Source organism: Salvelinus fontinalis, chromosome 36 (genome assembly GCF_029448725.1).
Source record: "Salvelinus fontinalis isolate EN_2023a chromosome 36, ASM2944872v1, whole genome shotgun sequence".
NCBI lineage: Eukaryota > Metazoa > Chordata > Actinopteri > Salmoniformes > Salmonidae > Salvelinus > Salvelinus fontinalis.
The window spans coordinates 1,830,112-1,849,014 of NC_074700.1; the positions used below are offsets into that span (position 1 = coordinate 1,830,112).

The window sequence follows — 18,903 nt, forward strand, 5'->3', positions numbered from 1 at the left end:
ATGAATGTCCTTGATTGGCCCAGCCAGAGCCCGGAGTTGAACCCGATCGAACATCTCTGGAGAGACCTGTGCAGCAACGCTCCCCATCCAACCTGACAAAGCTTGAGAGGATCTGCAGAAAATAATGGGAGAAACTCCATAAATACAGGTGTGCCAAGCTTATAGCGTCATACTCAAGGCTGCCAAAGGTGCTTCAACAAAGTACTAAGTAAAGGGTCTGAATGTAAGTGCATTTTTTATAAAACCTGTTTTTGCTTTGTCATTATAGGGTATTGTGTGTAGATTGATGAAGGGAAATAACAATTTAATTCATTTTAGAAAAAGGTTCTAACATAACGAAATGTGTAAAAAGTCAAGGGGTCTGAATACTTTCTGAAGGCACTGTACAAACGACAACTACATCACACCTACCCAGACCCACCTGCTCACAACCCCATCTCCAGTGCCCGCATCACTCCCTGCCACATGGCCTCAAACTGCACCATTTTGTTTATCTCAGTCACCCACATACTTACAAAACATTTGGATAATAAAGCATTTAAAGACTGACATTGGTTGATTTTCAGTTTTTAATGATACTTTTGTTGTCAATCATCTTGAAAAAGTGTATCATCCAACCCATAGGGTAATCTCACTGCACCCTTATGTGCCATGTCTTCAAATATGCAGACAGACGGATTAAAAGTTTACTTCCATTGTAATTCTTCTGACAGTCAAATTTCTAACTCCACCCATAACTTTGACATTATAACTTCCCCATGCCATGAATCATTATAACCCAAGTAGAAATTAACCTGGTTATCTAATTTAATTTACTGTGGGCCTAATACTTATGGGTTTAACCTTCTGAGTGAATGATATTGAATATAGAAGCCACCTCTTAATGAGTTCCGAGAGCCGATCCGTTACCCAACAAAATAATAATTTATTTAGCGTAAATATTTTATGAGTAGAGACAGTAGGCTCTTATTCCTCTTTTCCTGAATCATTTAATTTGACTGCATGTCTATTCAACATTTGGCTAAAAAGAAATTATGCCATGAATTAAGAACGATATATATATTTATTTTTCACAACGCAATGCGGCACATTGACAACTCAAATCGCTTTAAAGAGCCTTCTAATATTAGAGAACAAATCATCTCTGGATTTCTTCAAATTGCTGTGCAGGAAAAGGATGTCATCCACCGTGCCTGGTCGCAGGCTTGCAGCTGGGTTCTCTCGGAAACCACACATCCATCTGTAGGTGAAGCTTTATCCTTTGGATCCACACAATTACCAGGTGGACAGTAGGCCTCTTGAAGCTGCAGAGGAAATCAACAAGACCCTCAAGTATTCTTTCACAATCGCTGGCCTTATTTTAACCTCTCTTGGGTAGGGGGCAGTATTTTGAATTTTGGATGAATGAGGTGCCCAATGTAAACTGCCTGGTACTCAGGCCCAGAAGCTAGGATATGCATATGCATGGTAGTATTGGATAGGAAACACTAACTAACGTTTCCAAAACTGTTAAAATAATGTCTGTGAGTATAACAGAACTGATATGGCAGGCAAAAACCTGAGGAAAATCCATCCAGGAAGTGGGATATTTTTTGATGTGGGTACTTTTCTATTGAATGCCTATACAGTATGTTGGGTTTAGGGCCCAGATTGCAGATCCTATGGCTTCCACTAGATGTGAACAGTCTTTAGACATTGTTTCAGGCTTGTATTCTGAAAAATTAGGAAGAATGAGACCATTTTGTAAGTGGCATGCAGAATGAACCAGAGCTGTTTTGCGCATGTGACCGATTGCGCGCCGTTCGTTGTTTTTCCTTTCTATTGAAGACGCTATTGTCCGGTTGAAATATTATCGATTATTTAGACAATAGACAACCTGAGGATTAATTATAAACATCGTTTGACATGTTTCGACGAACTTTACCGGTACTGTTACGATGTATTCGTCTGCATGTCGTGACCGCCTTTGAGCCAGTTGATTACTGGCTCAAAGGCAATATGACAACAGCCACTTCAAGTGCAGGGCGCGAAATTCAAAAGATATTTTTTAGAAATATTTAACTTTCACACATTAACAAGTCCAATACAGCAAATGAAAGATAAACATCTTGTGGATCCAGCCAACATGTCCGATTTTTAAAATGTTTTACAGTGAAAACACCACGTATATTTATGTTACGACATCCAGCTTACGTTATAGCGAGAGAGTGCCCAAAATCTGGGCGCAAACGAATAGTACACATGTTCGACAGATATATGAAATAGCATCATAAAATGGGTCCTACTTTTGATGATCTTCCATCAGAATGTTGTACAAGGGGTCCTTTGTCGGGAACAATCGTTGTTTGGTTTTAGAATGTCCTCTTCTCCAGTCAATTAGCACGGAAAGCTAGCAAAGTGGCGCGAAGCTCTCCTTCGTGAACAAACGCAGACAACGCAACACGCCTAACGTCCCGAAAAATGTTCAATAATCTAATAAAACTATATTGAAAAAACATACTTTACGATGATATTGTCACATTTATCAAATAAAATCAAAGCCGGAGATATTAGTCGTCTATAAAGACAGCTTTTCAGAAGGCAATACCCGGTCCCTTCTCGCACGTTCCAGAAAACAGGAATTGGTGTCACGTCATGCCAAGAGCTTGTATTCGACCTCAGATCAAGATATACACTCCATTTCTTCTCTCACTGCCTGTTGACATCTAGTGGAAGGCGTATGAAGTGCATGTATACTAATACATATCAATCACATTTATAGGCAGGCCCTAGAACAGAGCATCGATTTCAGATTTTCCACTTCCTGTCAGGAAGTTTGCTGCAAAATTAGTTCTGTTTTACTCACAGATATAATTCAAACGGTTTTAGAAACTAGAGAGTGTTTTCTATCCAATAGTAATAATAATATGCATATTGTACGAGCAAGAATTGAGTACGAGGCCGTTTGAAATGGGTACCTTTTATCCAGGCTACTCAATACTGCCCCTGCAGCCCAAACAGGTTCATTTTATTGCCATTTCTGACTTTTGTAATTCCTTTACTTGGTTGTAAAATGTTTGTATGCTTTTGTAAGCGGGGCGTTGTCCTCAGATAATCTCATGGTATGCTTTCGCCGTTGAAATCTGACACAGTGGCTGGATTAACAAGAAGTTCATCTTTAAACTGATGTATAACACTTCTATTTTTATGAATTTTTAATTAGACTATTTCTGTATTTTGAATTTGTCACTCTGCAATTTCACCGGATGTTGGCCAGGTGGGACGCTAGCGTCCTGCCCATAAGAGGTTTTTAACTGCAGTTTTCAGCTGCACTGTCCCACTTCGTGGTGGACAACAGCCACTCTTAGTTTATGTAGTGGTCTGTAAGGCACAAGCGTACTATTTGTCTAAAATCATCAGTCCACATGTCAAGTGTAATGGCGCCATTGCATTTACCCAAGTTCGCTGAACTTTTTTGTTGTTGCTCAATTCAGGACTCTTGTGAGATAGGAGAGAGACTGACTGAAACATTTACACCTCCATGAATTAACAAAAGGATAGTCTAATAGCTTTGCTAGGTGTGAATAATCCCCCAATTTGTGTCATAGTTTAGACTATCGATAGATGCTGCGGTCAGTCAGAGTTGAGTCTTATTGTAAAGTGTAGCCTAATGCCCAAAAAAAGGACAACTGAGCAAGAGGGCAAGTACATTAAAGTGTAAAGTCTAGTTTGAGAAACAAGTCCTCAACTGGCAGCTTCATTAAATAGTACCCGCAAAACACCAGTCTCAACGTCAACAGTGAAGAGGCGACAGAGTTCCTCTGTCCAGTGTCTGTGTTCTCTTGCCCATCTTAATCTTTTCTTTTTATTGACCAGTCTGAGATATGGCTTTTTCTTTGCAACTCTGCCTAGAAGGCCAGCATCCCGGAGCCACCTCTTCACTGTTGACGTTGAGACTGGAGTTTTGCGGGTACTATTTAATGAAGCTGCCAGTTGAGGACTCGTAAGGCGTCTTTCTCAAACTAGACACTAATGTACTTGTCCTCTTGCCCAGTTGTGCACCGGGGCCTCCCACTCTTTCTATTCTGGTTAGAGCCAGTTTGCGCTGTTCTGAAAAGGGAGTAGTACACAGGGTTGTACGAGATCTTCAGATTCTCTGAAATTTCTCGCATAGAATAGCCTTCATTTCTCAGAACAAGAATAAACTGACGAGTTTTAGAAGAAAGTCTTTGTTTCCGGCCATTTTGAGCCTGTAATCGAACCCACAAATGCTGATGCTCCAGATACTCAACTAGTCTAAGGCTAGTTTTATTGCTTCTTTAATCAAAACAACAGTTTTCAGCTGTGCTAACATAATTGCAGAAGGGTTTTCTGATGATCAATTAGCCTTTTAAAATTATAAACTTGGATTAGTAAAGAACGTGCCATTGGAACACAGGAGTGATGGTTGCTGATAATGGGCCTCTGTTTCCCTACAGATATTCCATAAAAAATCTGCTGTTTCCATCATTTACAATGTTTACACTGTATTTCTGATCAATTTGATGTTATTTTAAATGGACGAAAAAAATAGATTTTCTTTCAAAAACAAGGACATTTCTAAGTGACCCCAAACTTTTGAACGGTAGTGTACATAGATAGATACATACACTTAGGTTGGAGTCATTAAACTTCGTTTTTCAACCACTCCACAAATTTCTTGTTAACAAACTATAGTTTTGGCAAGTCAGTTAGGACATCTACTTTGTGCATGACACTTTTCCAAAAAATTGTTTACGGACAGATTATTTGACTTATTCACTGTATCACAATTCTAGTGGGTCAGAAGTTTGAATACGCTAAGTTGACTGTGCCTTTAAACAGCTTGGAAAATTCCAGAAAATTATGTTATGGCTTTAGAAGCTTCTGGTAGGCTAATTTACATCATTTGAGTCAATTGGAGGTGTACCTGTGGATGTATTTCAAGGCCTACCTTCAAACTCAGTGCCGCTTTGCTTGACATCATGGGAAAATCAAAAGAAATCAGCCAAGACCCCAGAGAAAAAGTAGACTTGTAGACCTCCACAAGTCTGGTTCATCCTTGGGAGCAGTTTCCAAATGCCTCTAGGTACGAGGTTCATCTGTACAAACAATAGTACACAAGTATAAACACCATGGGACCACGCAGCCGTCAGACCTCTCAGAAAGGAGACAGGTTCTATCTCCTAGAGATGAATGTACTTTGGTGCGAAAAGTTCAAATCAATCCCAGAACAACAGCAAAGGACGTTGTGAAGATGCTGGAGGAAACAGGTACAAAAGTATCTATATCCACAGTAAAACAAGTCCAATACTGACAAAACCTGAAAGGCCACTCAGCAACGAAGAAGTCACTGCTCAAAAATCACCATAAAAAAGCCAGACTACGGTTTGCAACTGCACATGGTGTTAAAGATTGATGATATTTACTAGAAGAGAGAGACCAAGTTGAGACGCTAGACCAGGTGGATAAGGTATGATATTTAAGGCAGTTTAATAAGTTGCAAAGATATCTGACAACACGTGCACGGGCTCGTCCATTTAGCTCAGAGGGAGCTAGCAGGAGGAGCCCCGACTCATATTGTGCAATACATTTTATACAGTGAAATGACGTAGGTAGATTCTAGTAGTTCTGCTCTCCTGACTGGTCGCTGTGAGTGGAGGGCGGTCCCCTTCAGGCTAATATCAATGTTCCATTGGTTCTCAGTAGTGTTCTTTGTCCTTGGAACTCCCGCCTGAAACAGGGGTTTGTGTGTGTGTGTGTGTGTGTATGCATGCGCATGCTCGTTGAGTGCCATGCCGGTCTGGGTTGTCTCTTGTATTGACAAGATGTTGAAGCAGACACCAGCAACTGGCGCCTGAGGTCAGAGCGCCCCCCTGAGGTCAGAGCGCCCCCCTGCCTTATCAGTGCTCATAAATGGTTTGTGTCAGCCATCTCTCTCTGTGTGTGTGGGAGTAAGGTTAGTATCTGGCACAGGCAGAACTGGTTCATCTGTGGGGTGCAGCAAAGTGTTACAACCACGTCTGCTTTAATAATGAAGGCATTATAACAATATTATAGCTAACAATGGGGACAAAGGTCGTACTTTTTGGAGAAATGTCTTCTGGTCTGATGAAACAAAAATAGAACTGTTTGGCCATAATGACCATCGTTATGTTTGGAGGAAAAAGGGGGAGGCTTGCAAGCCGAAGAACACAATCCCAACTGTGAAGCACGGGGGTAGCAGCATCATGTTGTGAGTGTGCTCTGCTGCAGGAGAGACTGTTGCACTTCACAAAATACATGGAATCATGAGGAAGGAAAATTGTGTGGATATATTGAAGCAACATCTCAAGACATCAGTCAGGACGTTAAAGCTTGGTCGCAAATGAGTCTTCCAAATGGACATTGACCCCAAGCATACTTCCAAAGTTGTGGCAAAATGGCTTAAGGAAAACAAAGTCAAGGTATTGGAGTGGCCATCACAAAGCCCTGACCTCAATCCTATTGAAAATCTGTGGGCAGAACTGAAAAAGTGTGTGCGAGCAAGGAGGCCTACAATCCTGACTCAGTTACACCAGCTCTGTCAGGAGGAATGGGCCAAAATTCACCCAACTTATTGTTGGAAGCTTGTGGAAGGCTACCCAAAACGTTTGACACAAGTTAAACAATTTAAAGGCAATGCTACCAAATACTAATTGAGTGTATGTAAACTTCTGACCCACTGGGAATGTGATGAAAGAAATAAAAGCTGAAATAAATCACTCTCTACTATTATTCTGAAATTTCACAATCTTAAAATAAAGTGGTGATTTAACTGACCTAAAACAGGGATTTTTTACTAGGATTAAATGTCAGGAATTGTGAAAAACTGAGTTTACATATACCTTAGCCAAATAGATTAAAACTTCCGACTTCAACTGTACATACATACGTAGTACCAGTCAAAAGTTGACAATTACTTATTCAAGGGATTTGTTTATTTTCACTATTTTCTACATTGTAGGATAAAAGTGAAGACATCGGAACTTTGAAATAACATATAGAATCTTGTAGTAACCAAAAAAGTGTTATACAAATCAAAATATATTTCATATTTGAGATTCTTCAAATAGCCAACCTTTGCCTTGACAGCTTTGCACACTCTTGGCATTCTCTCAACCAACTTAATGGGGTAGTCACCTGGAATGCACAACTTCACAGGTGAGACAGGTGAGACAGATTTTTTTTTTTTTTTTATCAAAATGCGTGTTTGGCAGAAATGCCTTCTCGACCATAAGAAATGTCATGTGCCTTAATAAAACTTTTGTGCCATCTGTAAATACAAATACATCTGTTAAATTACGAGCCTAGCTTTAGCCAAAGAAAAAGTTAGGAACCTTCCCGCTAGCCATGATTGGCTGCGATAATGAGTGGTCTGAACATGCCGAGAGATGAGTTTCAGACTTGTCTGCAGTGTAGCATCTTGTGTCTATAAAGTGAGCTTCTCATTATGCGTAGATCATCCTTTCTATTGCAGTTTGTTCGAAAAGATATAACGTTAGCCACAGAGAACTGCAAATATGTTGCTACTGTTCAATAACAGTTGCCCTGAATTTATCAGGCACTATCGACAAAGGTCAGTGGGAAAAAGTTGTGATGGACTACTTCTGGAGGACGATTGTGCCATGCTGACTGACTTTGAAAATTAATCAGATGATGAGGAAATCCCTGATTTAGGTGAAAACATTTTTATTTAATTAGACATTGTAGATTAATTTATGTGTATGAAGTGTGTAACGTTTGTGATGTTTTCTCAGAATGTAATTTCGCACTGTTAGTTGTAGCCTAATGTTAGCTAGCTAACTAGCTAATATTTAATCTATTTGGTTAACTTTTGTCATAGCTATGACAATCGGTTTGTATTGCTAGAAACTTTACATTATGGATTGGGATTATAGTTAATTTTTTAGCTAACGTTACATGTCTAAACAAAAGACCAAGTTAAAGCTTGCTGTTAGCTAGCTAACATTAGCTGAGGTTAGATGGCTTGCTAGCTAACATTAAGTTATGTGTATGAAGTGTGTGTAACGTCAGTGATGTTTTTTCAGAATGCCATTTCGCATTGCTAGTTATAGCCGAATGTTAACTAGCTAACAAACAAATTTGTTAACTTTAGCTTGCTATGACAATCGGTTTTTATTGCTAGTTAAAGCTTGCTGTTAGCTAGCCAGCTGACGTTAGATGGCTGGCTAGCTAACATTACGTGTATGAACTGTGTGTAGTGATGTTCTCAGAATGCCATTTCGCATCTATTGTATAATAATGCCAAAATATTTGTATCTGAAATGTATCTTTCAGCATCAGTTGAACATGCCTGACTGTCCTCCACCAGTCATACAAGGATAATGGTCTAATGCCTCCCATCAAGAAGAGAGCTGGCCCAAGCAAGCACAGGTTACACCTGAAGCATGAGGACTTGCAGCGAGTAGTGAACTTCATCAACAACTACACAGAGGATAATGAAAAAGTATTATCAGGATGCCACCCAGGACACAAACACTTTGGTGGAAAGCTGATGCCATCCCATGTGACAAAAGCAGCAGTGTGGCATCTCTACAAGGAATTGATGACAACACTTGTATGTAAATCATAAATAACACATTTTGATTATAGACACGTTTTGATTAGACAAATGTATATTTTTGAGAGGATCAGGGAGTTTTGTGACGAAGAGGCTATGGACATCACATGCCCTGCACCAAAGTCAAGGACAGGACAGAAACAGGCTCTCCAAATATATATTCCCTTGCTCATGCGTGGTTTGGACAGACAAGTCATCAGCACTATCTGCAGTGCCTCCATTAAAATGACTCTCTCCTAACACACGTTGCTGCTACTATTTTTTTTATATCCTTCTGCTCAGCCACTTTACCCCTGATTGTATGCATATAACTACCTCGTCTATCACTATTGTTATTGATATTGTTTGTGTACTGTATATTATTTTATTTACATTGACACTATCTCTTTCTGATATTGCTACTATGCAAGTAACCATTTGCCTGTACCGTTTACACCTTCTGTAGAGACCCATCCACTTAGCAAGACTTATTGAGCAAAATATTGATATATAAAATGAATATTGATATGTGTAGTCGTCACATGATTTTGTGACATAGCACAACAATATCATGTGACCGTATCAAGTGTCCACCACATAAATATATGGCACATGCATCTGTTTATATACTGTACATGTGCACCTCACTCAGGTTTCAACTCCGGTTGCATGACCTTAGCTATTGTATGGAATACTGTGTGATAAGTGCGTGTGTAACAATATATAAAGTATGCTAATGTACTGGTGTGCAGGCATTTGGGCAGTGGTGTAAAGTACTTCAGTAAAAATACTTAAAAGTACTACTTTTTCTTCACTACATTCCAAAATAAAACTTTTTACTCCATACATTTTCCCTGACACACAAAAGTACTCGTTACATTTTGACAGAATTTTTCCCCAATTCACACACTTAATCAAGAGAACATCCCTGGTCATCCCTACTGCATTTGATCTTGCAGACTCACAAAACACAAATGCTTTGTTTGTAAATTATGTCTGAGTGTTGGAGTGTGCCCCTGGCTATCCATCAATAAAAATAAAATAAAAAATGGTTTAATATAAGGAATTTAAAATTACTTATTCTTTTACTTTTGATACTTAAGTACATTTTAAAAATTCCATTCAAAAGTGAGTTTACAAGTTTATCAACTTTGAAAGCAGAATTACTTTCCCATTGTTCCTGAAAAATGTTGTGTATGATGTACAATTTTTTAGCTCTGAGTCCACTTTTTACCAATGTAAAAAACCCAATTTCAAATTGTTCTACATATGACTGATTTGAGGCGGCCAGTCACATTTCCTTTTCAATAAATTTGCAAAAATGTAAAAAAAAGTGTTTTCACTTTGTCATTATGGGGTATTGTGTGTCGATAGATGAGACAAAATATAATCCCTTTTGAATACAGGCTTTAACAACAAAATGTGGAATAAGTGAAGGGATATGAATACTTTCTGAAAGCACTGTAGATGGGCAATATTGGCTGAGGTCAAATGTGATAGTCTGCCTATAACTAGCCTGAGTAGGCCTATAACTCCATTCATATTCCATTCAGAGTTGAGAGAAATTAATCAAATTGGAAATGTCTAATTCTGAAATATTCACCAGCACTCGGCCCCACCTCCTCGGTCAGTCAGGAACTACTACTGCATTGCGGCTGTGGCATACTATTTATTAAACGGTAAGTGGTAAATAGTATGCGATGATGAGTAAATAATATGTAGTGTAAGTATGTAGTATGCTAGTATGGGTATTCGGACACAGCTAGTGTGTGAGGACAGTGTGGAGCAGTCATGGCTGTTGCGTCCTGCTCCTCCCCGTGCCTCGTGGCTGCCTACGGGTCTGTGTGTGAGACAGGGCCGTCTATTATCTGGCGAGTGATTTGCGGGCGTATTTAATTATAGTGTCAGATCCGCTAAATAGTCCTCCACCAAGACCGTCTGCAATCTCACCTGACGGATTCTATCAATAAAATTCACTTGCTTAAATTAAACCTCCAAATAGGATCCCTTTTGGTGCTCCCCGATCGATGAGACCCCCGCCCCGTCCACATCCCTCTCGTACGTCCCCCTCTCATTAACCTAAAGGAAAGACAGGTGAAAGTGAAAGCTTCGAACCCCCCACACTCCATTATGCCCATCCCTTCTCTCCCCCAGTTTCACCTTCACACTTCACTTGACACTATTACTTGCAAAGTATATTCTGCTGACTCACTGGGGTGTATTTGCATTTCTGACAGAGCAGTTGAAGAATGTCAGGTGATTTGTGATGAGAAAATTAATAAAACCGATCCTGTGTTGCGGTTCGGAAGGGGGCGGGGAGAAAAAGCCCTGTTTTATGTTTGATTCATGCATATACAATGGTGCTCGCCACATGCCACATCTCCAGTCCTCGATATACATTAACGGTAATCAAACTTGCATTACACAATTTGGTGCCATTCAAAATCCCTTCATTATCACTGAATACGTTTTCGCAAGCAGCCATTTTCTCCCCCCTGCACTCCCCCTCGAGATCAGGCCAACGCTGTGTATGTACGGTTCATGGAAAACCGCATCCAATAAATTAGCCCCTGCATTCACAGGTCCTGATGCAGTGTACGAAGCAAATTGTTTTTTCTCCAGCACATCTATCTTTACCTGCTCTGCCAGATGAATGCTAGTAAGTGAGCCCCCTCCCTGTACCGGCATCATACACAGGCGCTCTACGAGCTAAGGCAGCACATGCAGCCATAGAAACAGTTTTACTTTACTTGAGGCCTCATAGCGACACAGTTATTAAAGGCTATCTCCTCACAACGCATCACCTTAATAAAAGACAGGATGTTAAAACATGTGGACAGCACACAACTACCATGAAATGGTTATTTTTGCCATGAGATACTATGTGTAAACAAAAATATAAAAACTCAACATGCAACAATTTCAAAGATTTTACTGAGTTACAGTTCATATAAGGAAGTAAGTCAATTGAAATGAATTCATTAGGCCCTAATCTATGGCTTTCACATGACTGGGCAGGGGTGCAGCCATAGGTGGGCCTGGGAGGGCATAGGCCCACTCACTGGGCAGCAAGGCCCACCCACTGGGCAGCCAGGCCCACCCAATCAGAATGAGTTTTTCCACACAAAAGGAATGACAAATACTCCTCAACTCATGAAACCAACACTTTACATGTTGCGTTTATATATTTTTTCAGTGTACTAAAACTACCATCATGATGGACAATTGAATGAACAATCACATGCAATACCCGATAGAGATCAGGTGCTTACCTTAATGGTTTTGGTCTGAAGTCTCAGGCCATTTAAGGTGTTGATGGCTTTTTCTGCATCTTTTGGGTCCATGTAATTCACAAATCCATAACCTAGGCTCTGCCCTGCAATCAGAAAACAAACCAATTAGAATTTACAAGCTTGGCTGTGATCAGATCCGGTTTGTCTTGACCACACACAGTAGGCCACATCAATGCAGTAGACTAGATATGGACGGTTAGGTTCTAATTCTCCGAGAAAAAACTCAACGGACATTATGAAAGCTTAACCAAGTTTATTCTTCCTAGTGGATCAATACAGCTACATTAGACAAAACATGTTTCCACCATCACAAGTATATATATACTCCAATTTAGGCACTCCTCCTCCTCTCCAATCCTTACATATTATATGGTTCGACAGGAAGACAAACTGATAAGGGAGAAATAATGGTTTATTACCCTAAGGGGATCTGACCTGACCTCAACCCCTCATTTGCCTAATCCAAAGATCTCCACCCGTATCCCCTATAGCAATCCTGTGACTTCCTCCCATCCACCCAGCACATTCCAAAGCCATCTGGCTCCTACAGGTAACCATTAACTTCTAATGTAAAAACCAGTCTCTATCACCCCTCAGATACTATAATCTTACTTCTGATGTATCATGTCTCTAGGGTAGCAATGTTCCAAAGTTAACCCAGAATCCAACAGGACACACACGATGTGTCCGTATCTAGTCTAGCATTTCACTACACCCGCAATAACATCTGCTAAACACGTGTATGTGACCAATACAATTTGATTTGATTTAGAATACAATACAGTAGTTCAAATTTAAAAGGGCATATGATGAACTTGCAGCCTCAATGGTGCGGCCCTACACCACACACACAAAAAAAAATACATTAATTCCTAATTACTGCCAATCCAGTGCAGCCCTGATGCTCTAAACACTACTTCCTATCCAGCGACAGCATAGTAATCTATTGTAGACCGCCAATCCCTTTCAATCAAAATGTTTTCAACCACAGGATATTCTAAAACAGGAAGCCACATACAACGGTCAGCATTTGAAACAACGGTAAACACTTTACTTGACAGCCAGCGTCTAACACGTTATGACACTGTCATAACACCGTCGTGACGCATATTTAGACCTGTTGTGACATATTGTGTTATGTTATGGCTGGTTATGACACCAACATAAGAGTGTCAAAACCCACAAAACCTAACACACCATAGCCCACCTGTCAACAGTATGTTTATGTTATATAACATTTTCTGAAATGTAACATATTAAATTATAATTGTAATTGCGCACACATTGATGTCAGAAAGAAATATACCTTCCCTTATGCTCTGTTGCTGATGACTGGGATGAATGTCGGACAAGATGAATGCAGGACAAGACACCCTCTTTTTGACTGATCACTGACATAAGGGCATGTACGTGATAGGCCTATTTGGCTTATATGATTATAATGCTTCTTGACAGTGTCATCAAGTGTATTTGACAAGTTAATAATAAAAATAAAAAAATGACTAAAGAATTCATTACAACGAAAGGAAACTTCTTGGCAGAGGAACAACATTTGAAAAAACAGTCATAAAATAACGCAATATGTCACAAAAGCTGGAAATACACTTCATGGCCAAAAGGATACTCGTCAAACATTCATTCCAAAATCATGGGCATTAATATGGAGTCAGTCCCCCCTTCGCTGCCATAACAGCCTCCACTCTTCTGGAAAGGCTTTCCACCAAATGTTGGAACATTGCTGTGGGGAATTTCATCCATTCAGCCAGCTAAAACAGTAGATGCAATGTTCAATTAACACAACAATATCAATGACTGTCAAGTCTTAATTGCTTTAATAAAATGTCCCAGTTTACTAGACATTCACGATTCAGGTGGCGAAGCAATCTAGGGTCTTTGTTCGTTTATTATACGTGACTGTTTGGCAGTCATTTTCTCTGAATTGTAACGTGATAGATTACCTCACATATGTGTTTACCCTTGTGGTAGCCATGTATATGCAAATTTAGCCGTGCTGAGACACATGCAACATACCATATTGCCAGTAAACGGATTATTATTTATTTTAACCCCACCCCCCCCCCCAAAAAAAAAGTTAACACATTGGCACATATGTACTCAGACCTTGAAAACTAAATTAATTCAGTGTCATTAGCCACACAGAGCATTAATGAGGTCGGGCACTGATGTTGGGTGATTAGGCCTGGCTCACAGTCTGCGTTTCAATTCATCCCAAAGGTGTTCGATAGGGTTGAGGTCAGGGCTCTGTGCAGGCCAGTCGTTCTTCCACACCGATCTCAACAAAGCATGATCCTCGCTTTGTGCACCGGGGGACTGTCATGGTGAAACAGGAAAGGGCCTTCCTGAAACTGTTGCCACAAAGTTGGAAGCCCAGAATCGTCAATAATGTCATTAAATGATGTACCGTTAAGATTTCCCGTCACTGGAACCAAAGGGGTCTAGCCCAAACCTTGAAAAACAGCCCCAGACCACTATTACACCAAACTTTAGTTTGGAGAAGGTGTTTACACTGCTCCAGAGTCGAAATGGCGGTGAGCTTTACACCACTCCAGCCGACGCTTGGCATTGCGCATTAGTGATCTTAGGCTTGTGTGCGGCTGTTCCGACATTAAAACCCATGAAGCTCCCGACGAAGTTCTTGCGCTGACGTTGCTTCCAAAGGTGGTATGGAACTTGGTAGTGAGCGTTGCAACAGAGGACAGACAATTTTTACACGCTACGCACTTCAGCGGTCTTGTTCTGTGAGCTTGTGTGGCCTACCACTTCACGGCTGAGCCGTTGTTGCTCCTATATGTTTCCACTTCACAATAACAGCACTTACAGTTGACCAGGGCAGCAATTTTACGAACTGACATGTTGGAATCCTATGACGATGCCACGTTGAAAGAAACTGAGCTTTTCAGTAAGGCCGTTCAATGTCTGTCTCTGGAGATTGCATGGCTGTGTGCTCAATTGTATACACCTGTCAGCAACGGGTGTGGCTGAAATAGCTTATACACTTCGAAAGGGTGTCCACATACGTTTGTATATATGGGTCATGACAGTATTATAACCATATCATAACGTGCTATGACACTGGTTTTCAAGTAAAGTGTTACCGAAACAACTATTAGATTATGCCAAAAATCTTTGCCCATATCAATATTTTTATATTCCCATGGTAGCGGGCACAAACTACCCCTTAATTTAAGTTCACAAACATGGCCACAAAGGAAAACTAATATTAACGCCATCAAACATACACATGTAATGCAATGGGGGATGCAGATTCAACAAGAGTTTGAGGTGTTGGCTTTCTAGAGGCCTCTCTTCAAACAGATGGTGCCTTTTGACATGCTATAAATGGGAAGCTTCACTCCCATTCTGGCTCAATATGGGCTATCACCGTGAGTCATTGCTTGCACAGGTTCCTCCGCTTGTATGATGAACAGTTCATAAACGTAAATTCACCTTCCATCTCAGGGAGTGCTATAGCCAGGAAAAACAGTGAAGTGAAGCAAAGCCTCCCTCACTGGGATGTGAGAAAACTACAAATCTGAGGCAGAAATTAAGCCTTCCTATGTATACCTCGCACTCCCTTTGTTTCCGATTGGGCTCCCTCAAACATCTGCCTATACTGTAATTGGCTCCACAGTCGTTCCAAGCACTGGGGGCAAAGGGGATTTCACCCAGCACAGAGTAAAGTCTATGGCTCCAAGCTAAAGGAGAGAGGACATCAAGGGTCCAGGATGAGCCAAATCAGGGAGAAAGAGATTCATCTCTCAGATGTTTGGGGATTACCTAACATTCGAGGTACCTAGCACAAGTAGCATACAGGGGTAGGTTGATTAGCCTAAATACACTGCCACAAGAGACACTTTGAAACGCCATCCAGTCAAACAGAAAATGAAAAGAAATTAGGACAGAGATGTGCATGCAGTATGGAAAGTAAAGTGATGAGAGGGCTCCAACTAGAGCTGAGATTATAAACCGAAAATGATTGACACCAACCGAAGAGACCAATTATCGATGGCATTTGACTTATATCGATAAGTAGCCTTTACTAAAGGAGGAGGAAGTTTGAAATTAAAGTCTGCTAATATGGGCTATTGCTAACAGGACAATTGATAGCCACAACATTTAAAGTAGTAGAAGAAGTTAAGGGTAATATATAAAAATAAAAAAAACATTGTTCAATTTATCGTTATTGTGATAATTCAGTCAATTTATCGTGATATGGATTTTTGTCCATATCGCCCACAGCTCTAGCGCCAACACTAGGTTTCCTCTATGGTCAGAGACAGAGTGACATTTTCTACTCCCAAACACACATGTGCTGGGAGCAAATGCACCGTAACATTCACAACAGATGAGAGAGCTGCTACTACAGCTTGTGATCAAAAAGTGTGTTTTACGCCGTCAACTAAAACTAAAGTTCCTCCTCAAAGAAACTGTTAAAGTAAAGTTACAACATAAATCACGCTGCAAATTATAATTCAACTTGCCAAGTTATAAAAAATGTTATGTGTGCTCTCACAGCACTAGTGCATTGCAAGAGTAAAATGACGCCTTCAGACTCCTATTCAGATAGCCAACAAGCCTAAATCTAACTGGAGTATGTCACACTTTATTACAGCTGCAAAGTTGAGGTACAACAAATGTGTTATTTCCAGTGAAAACATATCAGACAATCTCATTCGGCACACACGACAACACCTTCTCAATCCAACTGAGCATAAAATGATGTGATCATACAGGTAAACTCAGGCTGGCATAGTAGGCAAACATGACAACAGCTCCCAGATAAGTAAAGCCTGTCCATGTGTGTTTTTCAACTACGCTTTACCACACACACCGGTTATAAATATGGGTTAAATGGTGTTAATACCTTGTTTGATTTATTGTGTGCAGCCTTTTAAATGTGGTTTTAAACTGGGTACGCAGAATGATGGAAATGTTGGAAAGGTTTTTAAATGTTTTCTGAAGTATAGGGAAAGAACATAATTAAACGAGCAAATTTAGAGCGACATTTCCAGTCACACTATGCCCACCTTGACAAAACATATCCAACACAAATCAACCTCTGAAACAACAAAATAGACCAACTCAACGGACAGCTCAAAGGACAACAACAAATGATGGACAGATCTAGCACTGTTACAGAGAAAACGACAGAGGCGACATATGACATTGCTTGGATACTCGCGAGAAACAAGGCGGCCTTCACAGATGCGGAGTTTGTCAAAGAATGTTTTTTGGCCTCAGCCGAAATATTGAATGCTTATTTCACAAACAAGGAAGCTATTTTAAAGCAAATTAAGGGACTGCAACTGTCAGACTCGACCATAACATGACGCATAGAAGACATCGGCGAGGACATCGGTATGCAACTGATTACTGACATATCCTTGGCGCCATGTTTTAGTATTGCGCTTGACGAAAGCACTGACGTATGTGACATTGCCCAATTATGTGTTAGGGTCCACTTCCCTCAAAACGAGTCGTTCAGAGAGAAACTTTTATGTTTGCTACCCCTTCAGGGACAAACACGAGGAGAGGATATTCGGAAAGCCCTCGTTACATTCTTTGCTGATAATAATATTGACTGGTCAAATCTGGCATCTGTGTGCACTTACGGCACCCTAAACATGCGAGGGAAGGAGAAGGGACTCATAGGCCTGATGAGAAAGAGAGGATATTCCAGAATTTATTACGTTTCATTGTATCATTCATCAGGAAGCACTTGTGGCTAAACTCAAAGACTGTGACTTAAATAATTTTTTATTAGTCAGTTAAGAACAAATTCTTATTTACAATGACGGCTTAACCCGGCCAAACCCTAACCCGGGCCAACGCTGGGCCAATTGTGCGCCGCCCTATGGGACTCCCAATCACGACCAGATACAGCCTGCAATTGAACCAGAGTCTGTAGTGACGCCTCTAGCACTGAGATACAGTGCCTTAGACCACTCTGCCACTCGGGAGCCCCCAATGTAATGCAGCAAGTTGTGTGCGTGGTGAACATTATTATTGCGAGGGCACTGAATCACCGGCAATTCTACGAGTTGCTGGAGGAATACCAGACAGAATACTGCGAATAGATATTTCACAATGAGGTGATGGTTGTCTCGTGGCAGAGTTTTGGAAAGATTTCTCTCTCTCTTCCCTCAAATTAGTGAAATTGTCGCAAGCAAGGGGAGAGAAGAGCCAGAGCTGGATGATCCACAGTGGATATTAAAGCTGTTGTTTTTTTTACTGACATCACCTGCCACCTGAACACGGTGAATCTCCAGCTCCAAGGGAAAGCTAAAACTCTGGGCAAAATGCTGCGTGTGGTCACAGCACTTCAAAATAAAATCTCCACACTGTTCATACCTGACAGACAGTTTGTTCATTTCCCAACACTCAGAGCAGTCACCACATCCAACCCATACATACTGCAACATTTTAGCTATGATGCATATGTGTGTGTGTTGGAAGAGTTGGAGTTTGAGTCAAGATTCAAGGATATCATGGAGTACAAGTTTTTCAACTTAATTGAGAACCCCTTTCATGTGCCAGTGTCAACTCTGACCCCAGTCATCACAGCCCTCTGTCCTGACCGTGCTGGAATAGAGAGTGAGATAGTGGAGCTGCAGCCAAATGACACATTGCAAGGTGAACTAAGATCAAGTGTTACCCATTTCTGGAGCCTTCTGTCAGACACCGAGTATCCACTTCTGAAGCAGTGTGTGCAAAAGGTGCAAAAGCACTTATTTATGTGAAGCAACATTGTCAACAATGAACATTGTAAAACAGAAACTGAGAAACAGATGCACACCTGGATTGCATCACAGGGATAGCAACAACAGACTATACATTTAGAATGAATTCAGTCAAGGGACATTTTCGCTCATCCAAATACTGAGGTAACAACCCTTAATATGAGACTTATACATGTGATGTAGCCTATTTGATGTGTGTATGTATATATTTGTGATGTGCTGTCCATCAAATCAATTGCATGTTGATATTGGAAGAAAAGGTACAGCAAAT

The 18,903-nt window shown here is 40.6% G+C and overlaps 1 protein-coding gene across 6 annotated transcripts in view; it reads right to left on the minus strand.

The window, feature by feature from the left end:
- Positions 1-18,903, minus strand: part of LOC129835036 (ELAV-like protein 2) — a 128,976-nt gene that overhangs the window by 25,654 nt on the left and 84,419 nt on the right. For all 6 annotated transcript variants that reach the window (XM_055900375.1, XM_055900376.1, XM_055900374.1 and 3 more), the window contains one exon: positions 11,851-11,954. In XM_055900375.1, the coding sequence (XP_055756350.1) occupies positions 11,851-11,954 (104 nt within the window). The remainder of the gene's footprint in view (positions 1-11,850; positions 11,955-18,903) is intronic.